Source organism: Scomber japonicus, chromosome 13 (assembly GCF_027409825.1).
Source record: "Scomber japonicus isolate fScoJap1 chromosome 13, fScoJap1.pri, whole genome shotgun sequence".
NCBI lineage: Eukaryota > Metazoa > Chordata > Actinopteri > Scombriformes > Scombridae > Scomber > Scomber japonicus.
Window position 1 is genome coordinate 8732418 of NC_070590.1, and position 14045 is coordinate 8746462.

At 37.9% G+C, this 14045-nt stretch overlaps 1 protein-coding gene across 1 annotated transcript in view; it reads left to right on the forward strand.

Annotated features, from left to right (window-relative positions):
• LOC128371316 (polypeptide N-acetylgalactosaminyltransferase 10-like) overlaps positions 1-14045 on the forward strand; it is an 84343-nt gene that overhangs the window by 27668 nt on the left and 42630 nt on the right. The window contains exons 2-4 of the mRNA XM_053331599.1: positions 4032-4134; positions 5499-5637; positions 12257-12423. Of these exons, the coding sequence (XP_053187574.1) occupies positions 4032-4134; positions 5499-5637; positions 12257-12423 (409 nt within the window). The remainder of the gene's footprint in view (positions 1-4031; positions 4135-5498; positions 5638-12256; positions 12424-14045) is intronic.

Consider the following 14045-nt stretch of genomic DNA (forward strand, 5'->3'; position numbering starts at 1 on the left):
TGGCAGCATGGAGCCTCGGCTTTCTGATGATGGTGATTAGAAGAGCAGAGGAAGGCAATACTCTGCCCGGTAGTACAGCAGAGAAATAGATGAGTGTGTTTTGGTGCTGCCTTATTTTCAGCTCAGCTTTGATGCCTCGTCTTGGCTGGCTCATGCTTTACGCCTGGTTGTGAATGTGCATGCTGGAGCCGGGGTCACCGTGTTAATGCTTCTTGCATTGCATTTGCTACATTGCATTACCACCGAAGTAATTATGGGCATCCTGCTGAGCTTTCACATTCAACATGTCTTACAGATCGCATTGTGTGTACTAAACTAAAAAGAAAAAAAAAGTAAATTATTGAATCAATAAATAAAAGATTGCCTTCTCAGAGTCAGTGAATTGATTTTTAGTGGGGAAAAAAGTATACATAAGTAGAAATGGTTTAAACCACTTCTCATTTTTCCATCTCTACACTCAGTATGGTGCAAACATACTCAATCAAAAGTAAATGTAAAGGGTGTAATTAATGTATAACAAGAGATTCAAGCTCGGACATTATGATTACTGTATATGGCCTGACATTTTTGAATATCTTCTGTTCAATCCTATGAACAATTGCATTAAGATACATCTGGCAGTCTTTGCATCTTTGCAGCTCTTTCAACAGCAGATCAGTTAAAATAATGCATGGAGGAGTAGTACAAGCAGAAACAGCCACTGTGATGATGATGTTTGATGAAAAGCTGCAGACAACCAGCACAGAGCACAAATAGAAAAAAACCCAATTCGAAATGGAGAGTTCAGAGCAGTCTGAAGCCGGTGCTAAGAGCCTGCATATGTTTACCACATTATTTGACACATTTAACATTATATATGACTGGAAATAAGTCCCCTTTATTATCTGGAATGAGCTGCTTTTTTCACAAGGCCCAGTTATTGATTTTTGAGACTGTTTTGTAGTTTTTCAAGAATAAGATGAGCATTGGTTGTAATGGTTTTAGCCATGTTAGCGGCATGACTTGAGGAATGACCAGGTCCTTTGGTTCATTCACAACTTTGATCCAGACATGAAATATCTTAACAACTTAAATTCAAAGTCCCAGAAGATGAAGTCAGAGAGCTTCCAAAAAGGATGGTCAAGTGGCTCTCAAGGAAGTGTGTGTTGTGTGAATTTAAGTGTTTCCATTGCAGAAGTCTTTTGCTTCTTTTACCCCACTTTCATTGCACACGTGATCATATCCTCCCATCTGTTCCTCAAGACTTTTTCCACACACATCTTCTTTTACTGTCTGTCTCAATTACTTTCTTGTGTTTCTTGTGCACGCCCACGTTCTGCTCCCACAGAACTAAACATGTGCACACATTAGCTGAAAAGTTTTCCTCTCTCCTTGTCTTGTTTTTCAAGGTCTTGTTGAGCAGCAAGAAAACCCCCAGAGGAATATCATGGCGACGTGCACTGAAATTTTAATCAGGAGGAAATGGGGCGGCACAATCTCGCTTCTTTTTTAGTATAAATTTGCACAGATGGACTCTTGCTGCATGTCAGGTCCCTGTGTGACACACTGAGGGCGTCTGCCTTTGACAGATAGGAGAAGAAGAATGGTAGATGGGGTGAGGGAGGCAAGAAGATGAAAACGGGGAAAGGAGGACAGAGACCTGAAAGAATTTTATTAATATATATTAGGTTCGTACACAGCATCTCTGTGTCAAAGCAGCTAGTCGAGGTTGTGAATAACAGGTTACACACAAACACACGCACTGACATGTTCACACACCATCTGATATTTGTGCCAGGTTGACCTAAATAGTCTGATATGCATTAACAGATAATAGAGAAGTGAGTATAAAAACTTTCATTGTGGGAGCCTGAGCATTTACAGTAAACATTGGAACTCTTTATGGCCTATTCCTTGGCCATGCTCATTAACTTCCTGGAGTCTCTGCTGGTTGCCTGGCACTGCTCAGAGCAAACAATCATAATAACAAACAATAATTATTGAGCTTTAGAGGTGGTGATATTTGGATTTTGTTACCTTTGGACAGGGCCAGGCCAGCTGTTTCCCACAGATTCTAGTCGTTATGCTAAGCTAAGTTAGCTTGCTGCTGGTTGTAGCTTCAAATTTAGCATCTTTTAATTATCTCAGCAAGAAAGCAAACACTGTAAAAATGAACTTTAGAAAACTCTTGAGGCAACAAGCTGGAGTGTCTTTTTGGTTTACTTTAAGGCTAGCTAGTTGTGTCAACTATTACAGGGTTATGTAACAGATTTATCATACTGTATTGCACCTTAACTGTATTCCCTGTTTTCACTGCCAACAATTTCCTCCAGCATTAGAAACTACGTATACTTAATAATTCTGATCTTAACCATTCCATTACACCAAAGTCTCTACCCTTAAAGAACATTTTAATGTTTAACATTCTAGGGACTATTTTGTTGCAGAGAGATTGAGAGTCCCCACAATGTTACTGTATGTGTTACTGTTAATATTAACCTGATGCTATGCTATGCACATTAACCTAAAATTAACCTAATATATCTTAAATTAATATATTGAAAAGGTAATAACCAAACAAAATGTCCTCATTATATTGTTCTGCAACACATGGTCCTCACAAAGAGTGTAGTACAAGAACACGGCATACACTCACACATGCAACAGTAGTCCTAAAAAAAAATCTCTGTGTATATACTGTGAATTAGTTTGTTATTCAGTGTCATATTCCTCTTAACCAGCAGTCTGATTAATAATTCATGGTATTTCATGCAGTCAGTGGTGCCATTTGTATTTAAAGTGTTTCACTAATTGCCTCCTCCCATCGAGCTAATTATTTCTCCATTGTGCTGTGATCCTGTAATTCACGATGCTGAGTAACTGAAAGTCACAGAGTGTGTTGAATGACTAAGTGTTAGAAAAAAAACTGCCTCTGCCTTTTGTATGCTTAGCTGCAGTGTAACTGTCTGTATGTGTGTGGTTGTGTGTGTGTATATAAGGCCTCCGCTGAGTTGTGCGTCACAGCATTGATATTCACCTCACAGGGTCGTCAAGCATGAAATAGAAGAGTACACTTTCTGTGGATAAACTCTCAGCAGAACGCTGTTGGATAGTGAGAGTCTGCTGCTCAGCTGATACTGATACAAAAAAAAAGTCTTATTGTGTGTGCTGCCCTGTTTTATTACTCTGACAGTTCTCAAAGGTGCACACTGCTGCTTGTGCATGATTTAGCTCATTAACAAATAAATTATGCATATTTTATTTTAACATTCCTCAGTGTTTCCTAGGTTATGGGCTGATGGGAACATAAACACATCCAGCACTTGAGATTGTGCTGCAAAAAAAATGCAGAAGACTTTTTTTTTTTTCTTCAATGTGAAAAAAAAAATAGATTTAATTATAAACTATGAACATCTACTTGCAGAGACTTAATCATAATAATAATAACTTTATTTTGTATAGTGCCTTTCATGAAACCCAAGGTCACTTCACTTGAACATTTGCCATCAGTAATCACAATTTCTAGTCAGTGACATTTTATCAGTTGTGTTATTGTCATAGGGTAATGCAGAAAAAAAACAAGAACTGTTTAAAAATAAACTCTGCCACATAGTACATTCACAGACACTGTGGCATTTGACATTTTTAAATAAGCTACTAAACACTAACACAAACTTTCTTCTAACTGACTCTCAAATCTCCTTAAAAGCACTTTCCCATGGAGTCACAACTTATCTTGTACCACAAAGTAATGGTCACTGTGATGGATTGTCTGCTGAATCTTCAGCTAGTTTCAAGTCTCTTCAAGTGTACTTTTATAGTGCACTTATATTACTTAAAACCCAATAGCTCCATGGAAATCAATCTAAAAACTTATGATGCTTTTGGACAAGGACTTGCAGAAATGTAATAAATATGCAAGTTTTAGTGTATTGGCAACCTTGCAGAAAAACGACCGGAATGGTCCTTGAAACTGATCTCCAGTGCTGTACAAATGCAGGGGTATATGACAGCGTTCAAGACCTTATATGTTTGCTTGTGTGTGTCTACAGGGGGTGAACCGCATGGGGAAGGACACCCAGGTGGGACGAGACGGCGTGCGGAGGAAAGACTGGCACGACAACGACGCAATCAAAAGGGACGCCTCTCGATCCGGTTGGTCCAAAGCTCCTCGTACTCCTTCCTTATAAATATTCTGCCAAATAATAGACGAGAACATGAACCAAAATGTTCAATGTTACATGTAGAAAACAACTCACATGTAGAAAGATTCCTACATTTAACTCTGCATCTGAATATGCAGGCTCTTCTCTCACTTACTGTTTATTCTGTTTCTGGGTTGTATTGCTCTCCAGCTCTGCAGCTGTGGTGGAAATCTTTGCTGTAAATGCAGTTCTGCAGTCATAAATTCTACTTATTTGCAACGATAATCACCAAGTCAGTTTTATCTTTTGCTCAGGGAAATCCAAACAGTTTTTGTAAGCATTGTAAACGAGGTTAAATGCGTTTGTCCCTGAAATGATGCATTAAAATCTAAAAAGTTATTTTCCACAATTGTTACTTTTTTAGAAGGGAAAATATATCAATTCTACCTAATGAAATGCCTTTGTCTATAAATGATTGATGGGGGAGAGTTGTTTTTGTTCTCCAGGTAATCACAGTTCACTCATTCTTCTTTAATGAATCTGCACAATATCAAGCTGTGGAAATATAAAACTGTCTGTAGCAAATCAGCCTTTTAGAGTTCATATTTATTTCACAATTTTTCATCATCAGGGTCCTTGCTCTGAATGCCCAAGCTTTGATTTACACAGAGTGGCGTTGAAATGTAATTGAAATGTTTTTATTACTGTTTATTTATTTATGCATCACTTGTGTTATTTTTTTCCTGGTATAATACTTATACTATCCTATTTTTCAGCTAGGTATTCAGCTAGGTAACTTTAAGCATGGATCTGAAGTTGCAATAAGTACTTCCTCATAGGCAAGAAAGGTTCTAATGGCCCTAATGTTTATTAAGTGTTTCTATATATAAGAAAAATAGTCTTAAATGCTGTTATAAAAAACTAAGAAATATAAATTCTATTTAATGATAGAAATGGCCCTGTTTCTATTTCCATTGACATTGAAGGTCTTGAAACCTGTTTGGTCCCTGACAAACAGAGTAGTGAAACAGTTCATTAGCATTGATTTTGAGTTCTGTGTTGTTTCAGTCTATGATATGTGTTCAGTGTCAGTGTAACAACCTTGAGGCACATTGCTTTTAATATACTTCTAGAAATAATTGATTAACTTTGATTTTATTCGTTATCTTATCCGAATGAGAGTTGGAACCTTTCTGCCTCCAAGCAATTAAAATAAGCAAATGGGGATTTAGACTTTTGATAGTTGCAGTAGAATATCTGTGTCTGTAGATACAGTTTGGCGAAGTTGATAGGGTTAGAAATACTGTTGATGTCTTGATAGTGACGTCTGTGTGTGTGTGTGTGTGTGTGTGTGTGTGTGTGTGTGTGATACAGGTAACGGTGAACAGGGGAAACCATTCCCCCTGACAGACGCAGACCGGGTCGACCAGGCCTACAGGGAGAACGGCTTCAATATTTATGTCAGTGACAGGATATCCCTCAACCGCTCCCTCCCTGACATCCGCCATCAAAAGTGAGTTCTGTGTGTGTGTGTGTGTTTGTTTAGGTGAGGAGAAGTAGTACGAGTATTTATTTAGGTGTGGTGAGTTTAGGGTAAAAATCTGGAACAGGATAGAAGTTAAACAGAATGTGACGCCTTAAACACAGTTGTATGTTCAACAGCTGTAAATAGGATTAATAAGGTTAAATTCAGCTTTATTAAGGGGTTTGCTTGGAGTACATATTATTTTCAGAGTCATAACTTCAAATACATATTGCTATAACTACACTGGACTATATGTTTGATAGTTTGACTGTATGTCCAAACTATTGGACAAACTGCAACAATTAGTCAGTTAATCTTATCATTCTCTAAAGTTCTCTGGTTACAGCTTCTTAAGTGTAAATATTTTCAGCTTTCTTTATTCTTCTGTAATAATAAACTCAATATTTTTTGGGTTATGGTCAAAACGAGACATTTCATGTTGCATCTTGTGCTTTGGGAAACATTGATTGACATTGTTGACCACTTCTTGACATTTTATAAACCAAATAACTAATAGATTAATCCAGAAAATAATAAGGTTTAATAGATAATAAAAATCATTGTTAGTTGCACACTTATATTCAACCGTGACCCTCAGAGCAGTTTGGTTTGTTTCAGAAAAGACAGAATCACTGCAATGGGATTTAGGGAATTCTTAAAACTGGTTGAATTTAATATCATTTTAGTCAACTATTTTTTAGGACTCAAAAATGGACAGTGGAGGTCTTCTCAGTGCAATTCCAACTGGGCCATGTTCTGCCACATCAGTCATTTTTATGTACTGTGCAATAGTGACCAGATGAAAAAACCCTCCTTTCAAATTTCCCCAGTAAAGTGCCCAGTAACCTCAGGCAAAACTGCAATTTTTCTACAAAAAAATAATGTTCTGTGTCTGTATGAGCAGTCTGAATGAATAGGGGCAAGGATGGGCCACAGAGGGCCAAAAAAACTGCAGGTTTTCATTCCAGCCAAAGACTGCAGCAGGCTATTTCACAGATTGGCACTCCATCAACCGCAGAGGAAAAATGAATCACCTGGTACAGTCTTTCGTTGGATTGAAAATCTGCAGACTCTTTGCTCTTTGTGGCAGATGGTTGTTAGTCCTCCCAAAAATAAGGTTGACTATAAGACGAGAGTGGGACAAGCTTGGGTGCAGGATTAACAGAGAAGGAGACAAAGAAACAGGTATTTAAATACATTGTCGGTGTTTAATTGGTAGACTTGTTCATAGGCAGGGTTAGGTCTCAAGCTCTGTAAAAAAAAAAACAAAACAACTGTTAAATCATAATGTTCAAATTCTGCCATTTTAATGGTCAATGTTTAAAGGCTCTGACAGTCTTTGTTCTTGATTTGGACTTTTAAAACACTTAAACAACTCTGCTTTTAATATCTATGTCTTCTTAGCGTTCAAAGCATCAGATATAACTTATGTGAGCCAAATAATATAATATGCTTGTAAAGCACATGTACACCATCAGTCACCCCCCACACATAAATACACACACCCTCACCCGTGAAAGGGGTGACAGTGACCAATAGGACAATTTTAGCCTGACACAAAACCCTACCCCTACTTTGTTTACACCTTTATTTTTCCATGCTGGATCTGTCCCAACTCATTACCACAAGCACTGTTTGGAACAATTCTTCCAATTATCAACCTGCCCAGTCTATTCACTGGAGAGATGTAGCTTTGCACAGGCCGAAGCCGATTACACACCGCACAGCACCTATGTACTTATAAACCGTGTTCTTGACAGCAATTATCAGTGTCACTGATGTCCCCTTCTGTGGGCAAGGTGTGAAGAACTAATGATAGATGTGTGATGTTGTTGCACTGAAGCAGCTTTTTGTCTGACTGCAGTGGGGCTTGGGTTAGTTTTGAATGGTTGGGTTTCCTCAGGAAGAACAGGGAAGAGGAAGAGGATGTTCAAGTATTTTACAGCATTGGTCACAGTAAGGGAAAAATGAAGTCTCCAAACAAGATGAAATATAACATCCTGCTAATGACCCTTATTGTACTCCACCATATAAAACTGTTAGATGGGATCAGTGACATATTGATGACTTTGCAAATATGTGGTGATAAAGGAAATGCCATGATGTCAATAAAATCCAGAGATTTCATTATCTGGGGATCATTAATGTATCATGGAAGCACATTTCCTGGCAATCTGTCTGTTAGACTATGAGATATATTGTGTGCAGTGTTAACATTGTCAATCTGAAGATGATGCCAGATGGGAGCTCATGTCCAAAGTAGAAAGGGTTCATCCTGTTCATAGCATGAATGTGCTCAGTACATGTAATGGCAAACCTCCCCTTAGGTTTGAATGTTTCTTGTATGTGGTGGATGGTTTCATTTAAATGAGACATCGAGCAGAGGATAACAGGTATAACCAAGAAATATTTGAATTCAGCCTTTGGGAATTGGTTATTTTTAGCATATTTCTTACAGATATGGCCACCAATAGTTGTGATATCTTGCTATAATGATCAGTCCTACACTTTGTTTCAGAGTGAAATACTACTATTACATGATTTACCATTGAGTCTGGTAACTGGTAACAGTTTTCACTTGTCTAGCATTTAAGTTGGACATCTTGTAAACTATACTTTTAGATTAATGCTTATCATTTTATTGGTTATTCTAATATTAAAATCTCACAGGAGAAGCGGGAGGACGTGGATGGACTATATTACTGAACCTGTTGCCAATACAACGTGTATAAGCAGACATTTTAGGGCTCCAACTAAGGATTATTTTCATTATTGATTAATCAGCAGATTATGTTCTTTATTCATTGTTTAATGTGTAAGAAATATCTGGCAATAGTGAAAAGTCCTTGTTTGTTTTAATTCCCACCCATGAAACCATCTTCATGTCTTATTCTGTGCAACAATCAAAAATCAACATATATTAATGTTTGACAAAGAAAAGCATGAGATCCTTATATCTCAGTAACTGGAAGTATGAAATGTTTGGTATTTTTGGTTTAAAAATTACTAAAACATAATTATTCTGTCATAAATAATACCTGCTAGTAAAATTTCCTGTCAAACATTCAATTGATTAATTGATTAATTGTTGCAGCTCAAGGGGGGCTATACTAAGTTTGACCCTAACAAGCTGTCACCAGTACTGATATATCTACCACAATAAGGCACTATTGTTCAACTTTATTTCGTCTTTTCTATCAGAATAAGGTTTTAAAGAACAGACGTTGTAGAGATGTGATGAGCCATATGGATCTGTGGCTGCAGCACAGACTGCTGGGTTTCTTCCAGCTCTCCTCTGACTCATTAAAGAACTAAACACTGAAAATAAACATACCAGCAACACTATAAATACCGTCTGCTGAACAGCTTCGGACCTGCTGACCTGATTCATCACAAATCAGCCTTCAGCGCTTTCCCGCTATTTGACAGGAGCCTTTTTCCTAACCCCACCGTCACTTTCAGGTGGGAAGATGTTCTAAACGTTTTCTCTCTCAAGGTCTCCTCAGCACAACACGCCATACACAAAATGTATTATTTCAATTACTTACCTTTCATATTTATAAAACACATGCATCCTTTGACCTTATAAAGCATTTTCCATCAAACACATTTTCCATCCTACATTCATGCAACTAGCCTCCATCAGTATTGCAACAAACCAAAGTATTGCAGCACATTCTGTCAAATTAACACTTGGCAAAAACATTCTTTGTACCCTCTGATGTCAAGGGAACAGAGTCAAATATGGTGAACTCTGAGGTGGTACGCAATGCAGCAGTGAAGCCAGAGTGGAATAAAATGTGAGACTTCATGATCTCCGTGCCTCCTGGCCAGCAGCATTTTCTCTAGAAGATTCTGAGGTTCAATCAAAGTGTTTTTGTTCATTTTATCACCCCCTTTTCTCGGAGAGACGGTGGAAATATCCGGTAATAAAGGTTAACTTTTGGCTGAGTTGTAATGGTAGGGTGATTTTTAGATGTTGAGCTATTGAATGTAGAACTTTGCAAAGAAATATGGATCAACTTATGTTTGATTTTGGTTTATTTGCACCACTTAATGACTTTTCCAATAATGGCTCTTAAGGAGCTGAAATGGGCGGGTCAATTGAACATATTTGGTGTTCCATGCGTGTCTTATACAGCTATTGCTCTTCAATGATAGTTCTTGATAAGCAGACTCTCGGGTTGATGAGTCACAAAGGGAAGACAGGGGTGTGGTTGGTTGTACTGGATGGTGGAGGGAAACTAGTGTGTCTGTTTGATTGGTCAAAGTGACAGCAGAGTGACAGGTGTGTGACAGGCAGGTGCCACATCAATCCCCAGCAGACCCAGGCCTCCCAACAGCATTCATTCATTCATTCATTTCAGTCTCACTTACTGAATGGATGTCGTGAGAGAGAGAGAGAGAGAGAGAGAGAGAGAGAGAGGAAGAGGGAGAAAGTGTCATACAGACAGACAAGCCTGAGGGACTCGGGGATAATTACTGTCTCTACAGATTCCACCCTGACTTCGCAGAGAGAGAAGAGAAATAGATGGAAGGGCAAACCAGCAGGTGGTATGCGCCATTACATCTTATTAAAAGAGCAACACATTGTTTAGATTGGACTGCCAGGGAACATTGCCATGAATAAAACGGCACAGCTGCTGGTTCCAAGAGATGTGCTTTTAGTTAGATAGATAGAGAGAATGAGAGATTAATTAATTTCAAAGAGAAAATAAAGTGTTATAGCGACCACTTGATAAACCAAAATACAAAAACAATGACGTAGGTAAAAGAAACAAAAATAGTGAAGGCTAAAGTGGATAGAATAACTAAATACATAAAATCACAAATGGAGAAATAAAATAAAAAAGTGTGAAAAAAGGAGTGATGCATCAGTGACTGGTGGTTCCCAGCTGATGACCTGATTAGGCCCCACAGAGGTGTTTGGAGAAGCACACCAAGGTGCCAGCGGAGGTGTGGCAGGCAGTAATGGCCAGCAGGGAGTCCACTAACTTGTATTTTAAACTGAAACTGAAGGCTAAACTGAATACAAGACTTACACAAATATAAAAAAAATAAAAAATATATATTATATATCTATAATTATAATATAGTATTTGCTTTGATGCTTGAATGTACACAATGCATATCTGTAACAGTATATATACAGTTATTTAATATATTAAAATAAAAGTCCAGTCCACTCTGCTGTCATTTTGCATTTAAAGGTTACAATAACAGTACATCTTCAGCTCGCCATTATTCTAACATGTATGTTACAGCTACAGCTACGTTAGCATGTTTAGCATGCCAGAAAAAGTGCAACACACATTTTCTTCTGACACACATGAATTGATGCTTGTAGCACAAACCAGACGCCACATACAACTTTGAGCTTTTTATCATACAATGTTTAATTTTTAAGTGTAGTAATGTTTATCATGTAAGCCTGTTACAATGCCCATATTTTTCAGGTTATGTTAGCAGCAATTTCACAGTAGTGCTGGAAGAATTTGGTTAGTTGACAAAGAATTAAATGGTGACTACTTCAATAATCGATTAATCCTCCCATTATGTTTAAAATAATCTATTATATTATTTGTCAATTTGACCCACACTGTTTAAATATCTCATAATCTTGTAAGTGTAGTTGGGCTTCTGATACAGATAGACACATACATATGTGCTTACCTGAAAAGAGAAGGGTCTTTTGGGTAACCATAGATCACAGAGCTTCATGGAGGAACCTAGACACAAGCCTTCCAAATCCAGAAACCTAATTGGTTGATCCAACTCATGTCAGGAGATAAGTTTGAAACAGAAAAAAATAGTCCAAATCTTTTTGCAGCATTGAAAATGTGGGGCAACAAATGTACTGTGACAGGCCAGTCAAACTTGGTCAACAGAATAATGTCATAACATTTAACATCTACATGAAAGACACATTTTTATTTTGTTTGTGCAGCTGTTTACCTACATGAAGGCATCTGGGTCAAATTCACCTGCAGACTTCGTTTTATGGTGTTCGATGACACATCAGTGTGTTCACATGTTACACCAAAGGTCATGACCACGAATGAGGAAAGAAAATATATCGGGAAGAAAAAAGATGATTTCAGACAACTTAAAAACTGAAATGGGGCAAATTGATCCATAATGCAACAGATAGATTTATGAGTCAAACAAATTGATTCATACTCTTAATTCAGAGGATGTGCTGCTTTACTTTGTCTAATATGATAATGAACTGAATATGTCTGGGTGTTCCCATTTTCTTACATTTAAAAGACCAAATGATTAATAAATGAATTGAGAAAAATAAGCAGCTGAATAAGTGATGGACATTATTTTTAGTTGTAGTTCTATAGTTGAGGGGATTGATGCAGATTCTGGGGTTCACCATCAGTCTTTAAATTCAACCTGTTGGTGGCATGAACATGTCTAAATACATTTAATTGAAATGCATTTAATAGTTGTTGAGATATTTTTATACTGGACCACCTGGCCAGCATCCCCCTGCCTGGAGCTACACTGTTAGTGTGGCTAAAAATATTCTTTATTATTCAGCACAGATGAGACACTTCCCTTTCTTATTATTTCTTTATTTCATTTTGTTTGTGTGTAGCTGTAAACAGAAGCTCTATTCGGAGAAGCTGCCTAACACAAGTATCATCATCCCATTTCATAACGAGGGCTGGTCGTCGCTGCTGAGGACCGTTCACAGCGTACTCAACCGCTCTCCTCCACAGCTCCTCGCGGAGGTCATCCTGGTCGACGACTTCAGCGACAAAGGTACAAGAAGAACACACACTCATCACTGCTTAAGAAACACACCTGCGCCTGTGGAAAAGCACATATATTCTCATAGTTACATGAGCACAGCTGCAGACACTGTGGCTCTGTATCCCCTCTGTCTATCTCCTTCTTTCATACTCACACGAACACACACACACACACACACATACACACACACACACACACACGCTTATTGTTTGCTGTGTGCTGGTGACTGTTGCAGAAATAATGAGTTGTACAGAAACAAAAGCATATGCTAGATTCTGTAGAGACCCAAAATGATCTTATCATACTCTAAATTGTGCACCATTAGCAGAAATATACACACATGTAAACACACACGCAAACACCGGTGAGTCAATGTTTTATTTAATGTATCTCACTTGCTCAATTCATCATTCATTAACAAGACCAGCTAGCATTGTTGAGCTCGCTGCTCTATTCAGACAATGTGTGTGAGGGCCATTTTTAAAAAAAATCAAGTTGGAACAAACTTGAAATGATCCGCAATCCGTTTGGATGAATTTGAATGAGCGACGCCTTCCCAGAACCCAAAATACTTCCACACGCCACTTCTCACATGTTTTGGTGTCCTGATTGTCTACTCAGGTCACCTTTGCCTTTTTGTTCTTAGCTATTGTTCTCCATTTTTAAAAAAACAACAAAAAACTGCACTACATTAACATTAGCTTGATTTATTGATAGGGCATTCAGGTCAAGCTAATTGTGAAGTTTTTGAGCGCCCCCTGCTGGATCACAAGGATAACAATGCGCATATATAGACTGCAGCTTACATTTCAAACAGGTCATTATGTGTGTGTATGGGGTGTGTACATGTACGTAAACTGTGGTGTCAGGGACTATGCTATTTTAATTACTGGATACTGTCACTGCTGCTAACTTGTGATATTATAGAGGTGTGTTATTGACCACTGATACATCCATAAAACTCTACAATAAAACCTAACAAGCAAATTCAGATGCTAAACATTAAGCCAAATGTTAGCATGTCAGAGTATTAACTTGTTATTTTCCATCCATGTTAATTTAATCATCAGTATATTAACATGCAAACCGCTGGAATATACTTACCACCTACAATTAGGACTGTCCTTAAGGAGCAATGTTAAGAGCACAATGGTTTTATGGTTGTTTTTTTTTTTTTCTGAGACTGTGGAGCAGTGTTGAATGCAAAGCTTCCAACCTCCTCACAGACTTCCTATTATTATTATGTTGGAAGCTGAAGACTGCCGTAACCTCTCAACAGATGGTGATGATGAGGGTCATTTTGTGAACCCATTGCTGTCAGCGAGGTTAGGGAGATTAAAAGAAAAAAAAACAACATGTTTCTAGTGCAGATTGGTTTCCTCACAACGGAGGCTTAATCAGTTTGAACTCTGGAGTTAATGTACAGCTTTGAACCCTTACATAATAAATCGGAGGACAAGTGTAATATTATTGCTGGGGTTTGAGTGGAGGAGAGAACAAGATATTCATCATTAAGTCTGGTTCACAGCCACAGTCTGACGTATCATTTCAATTCAGTTTCAGTAGGCTTTATTGACATTGAAAGGTTTGAGATAGAATTTTTCCAAATATTTAAACAATACAAAATAATG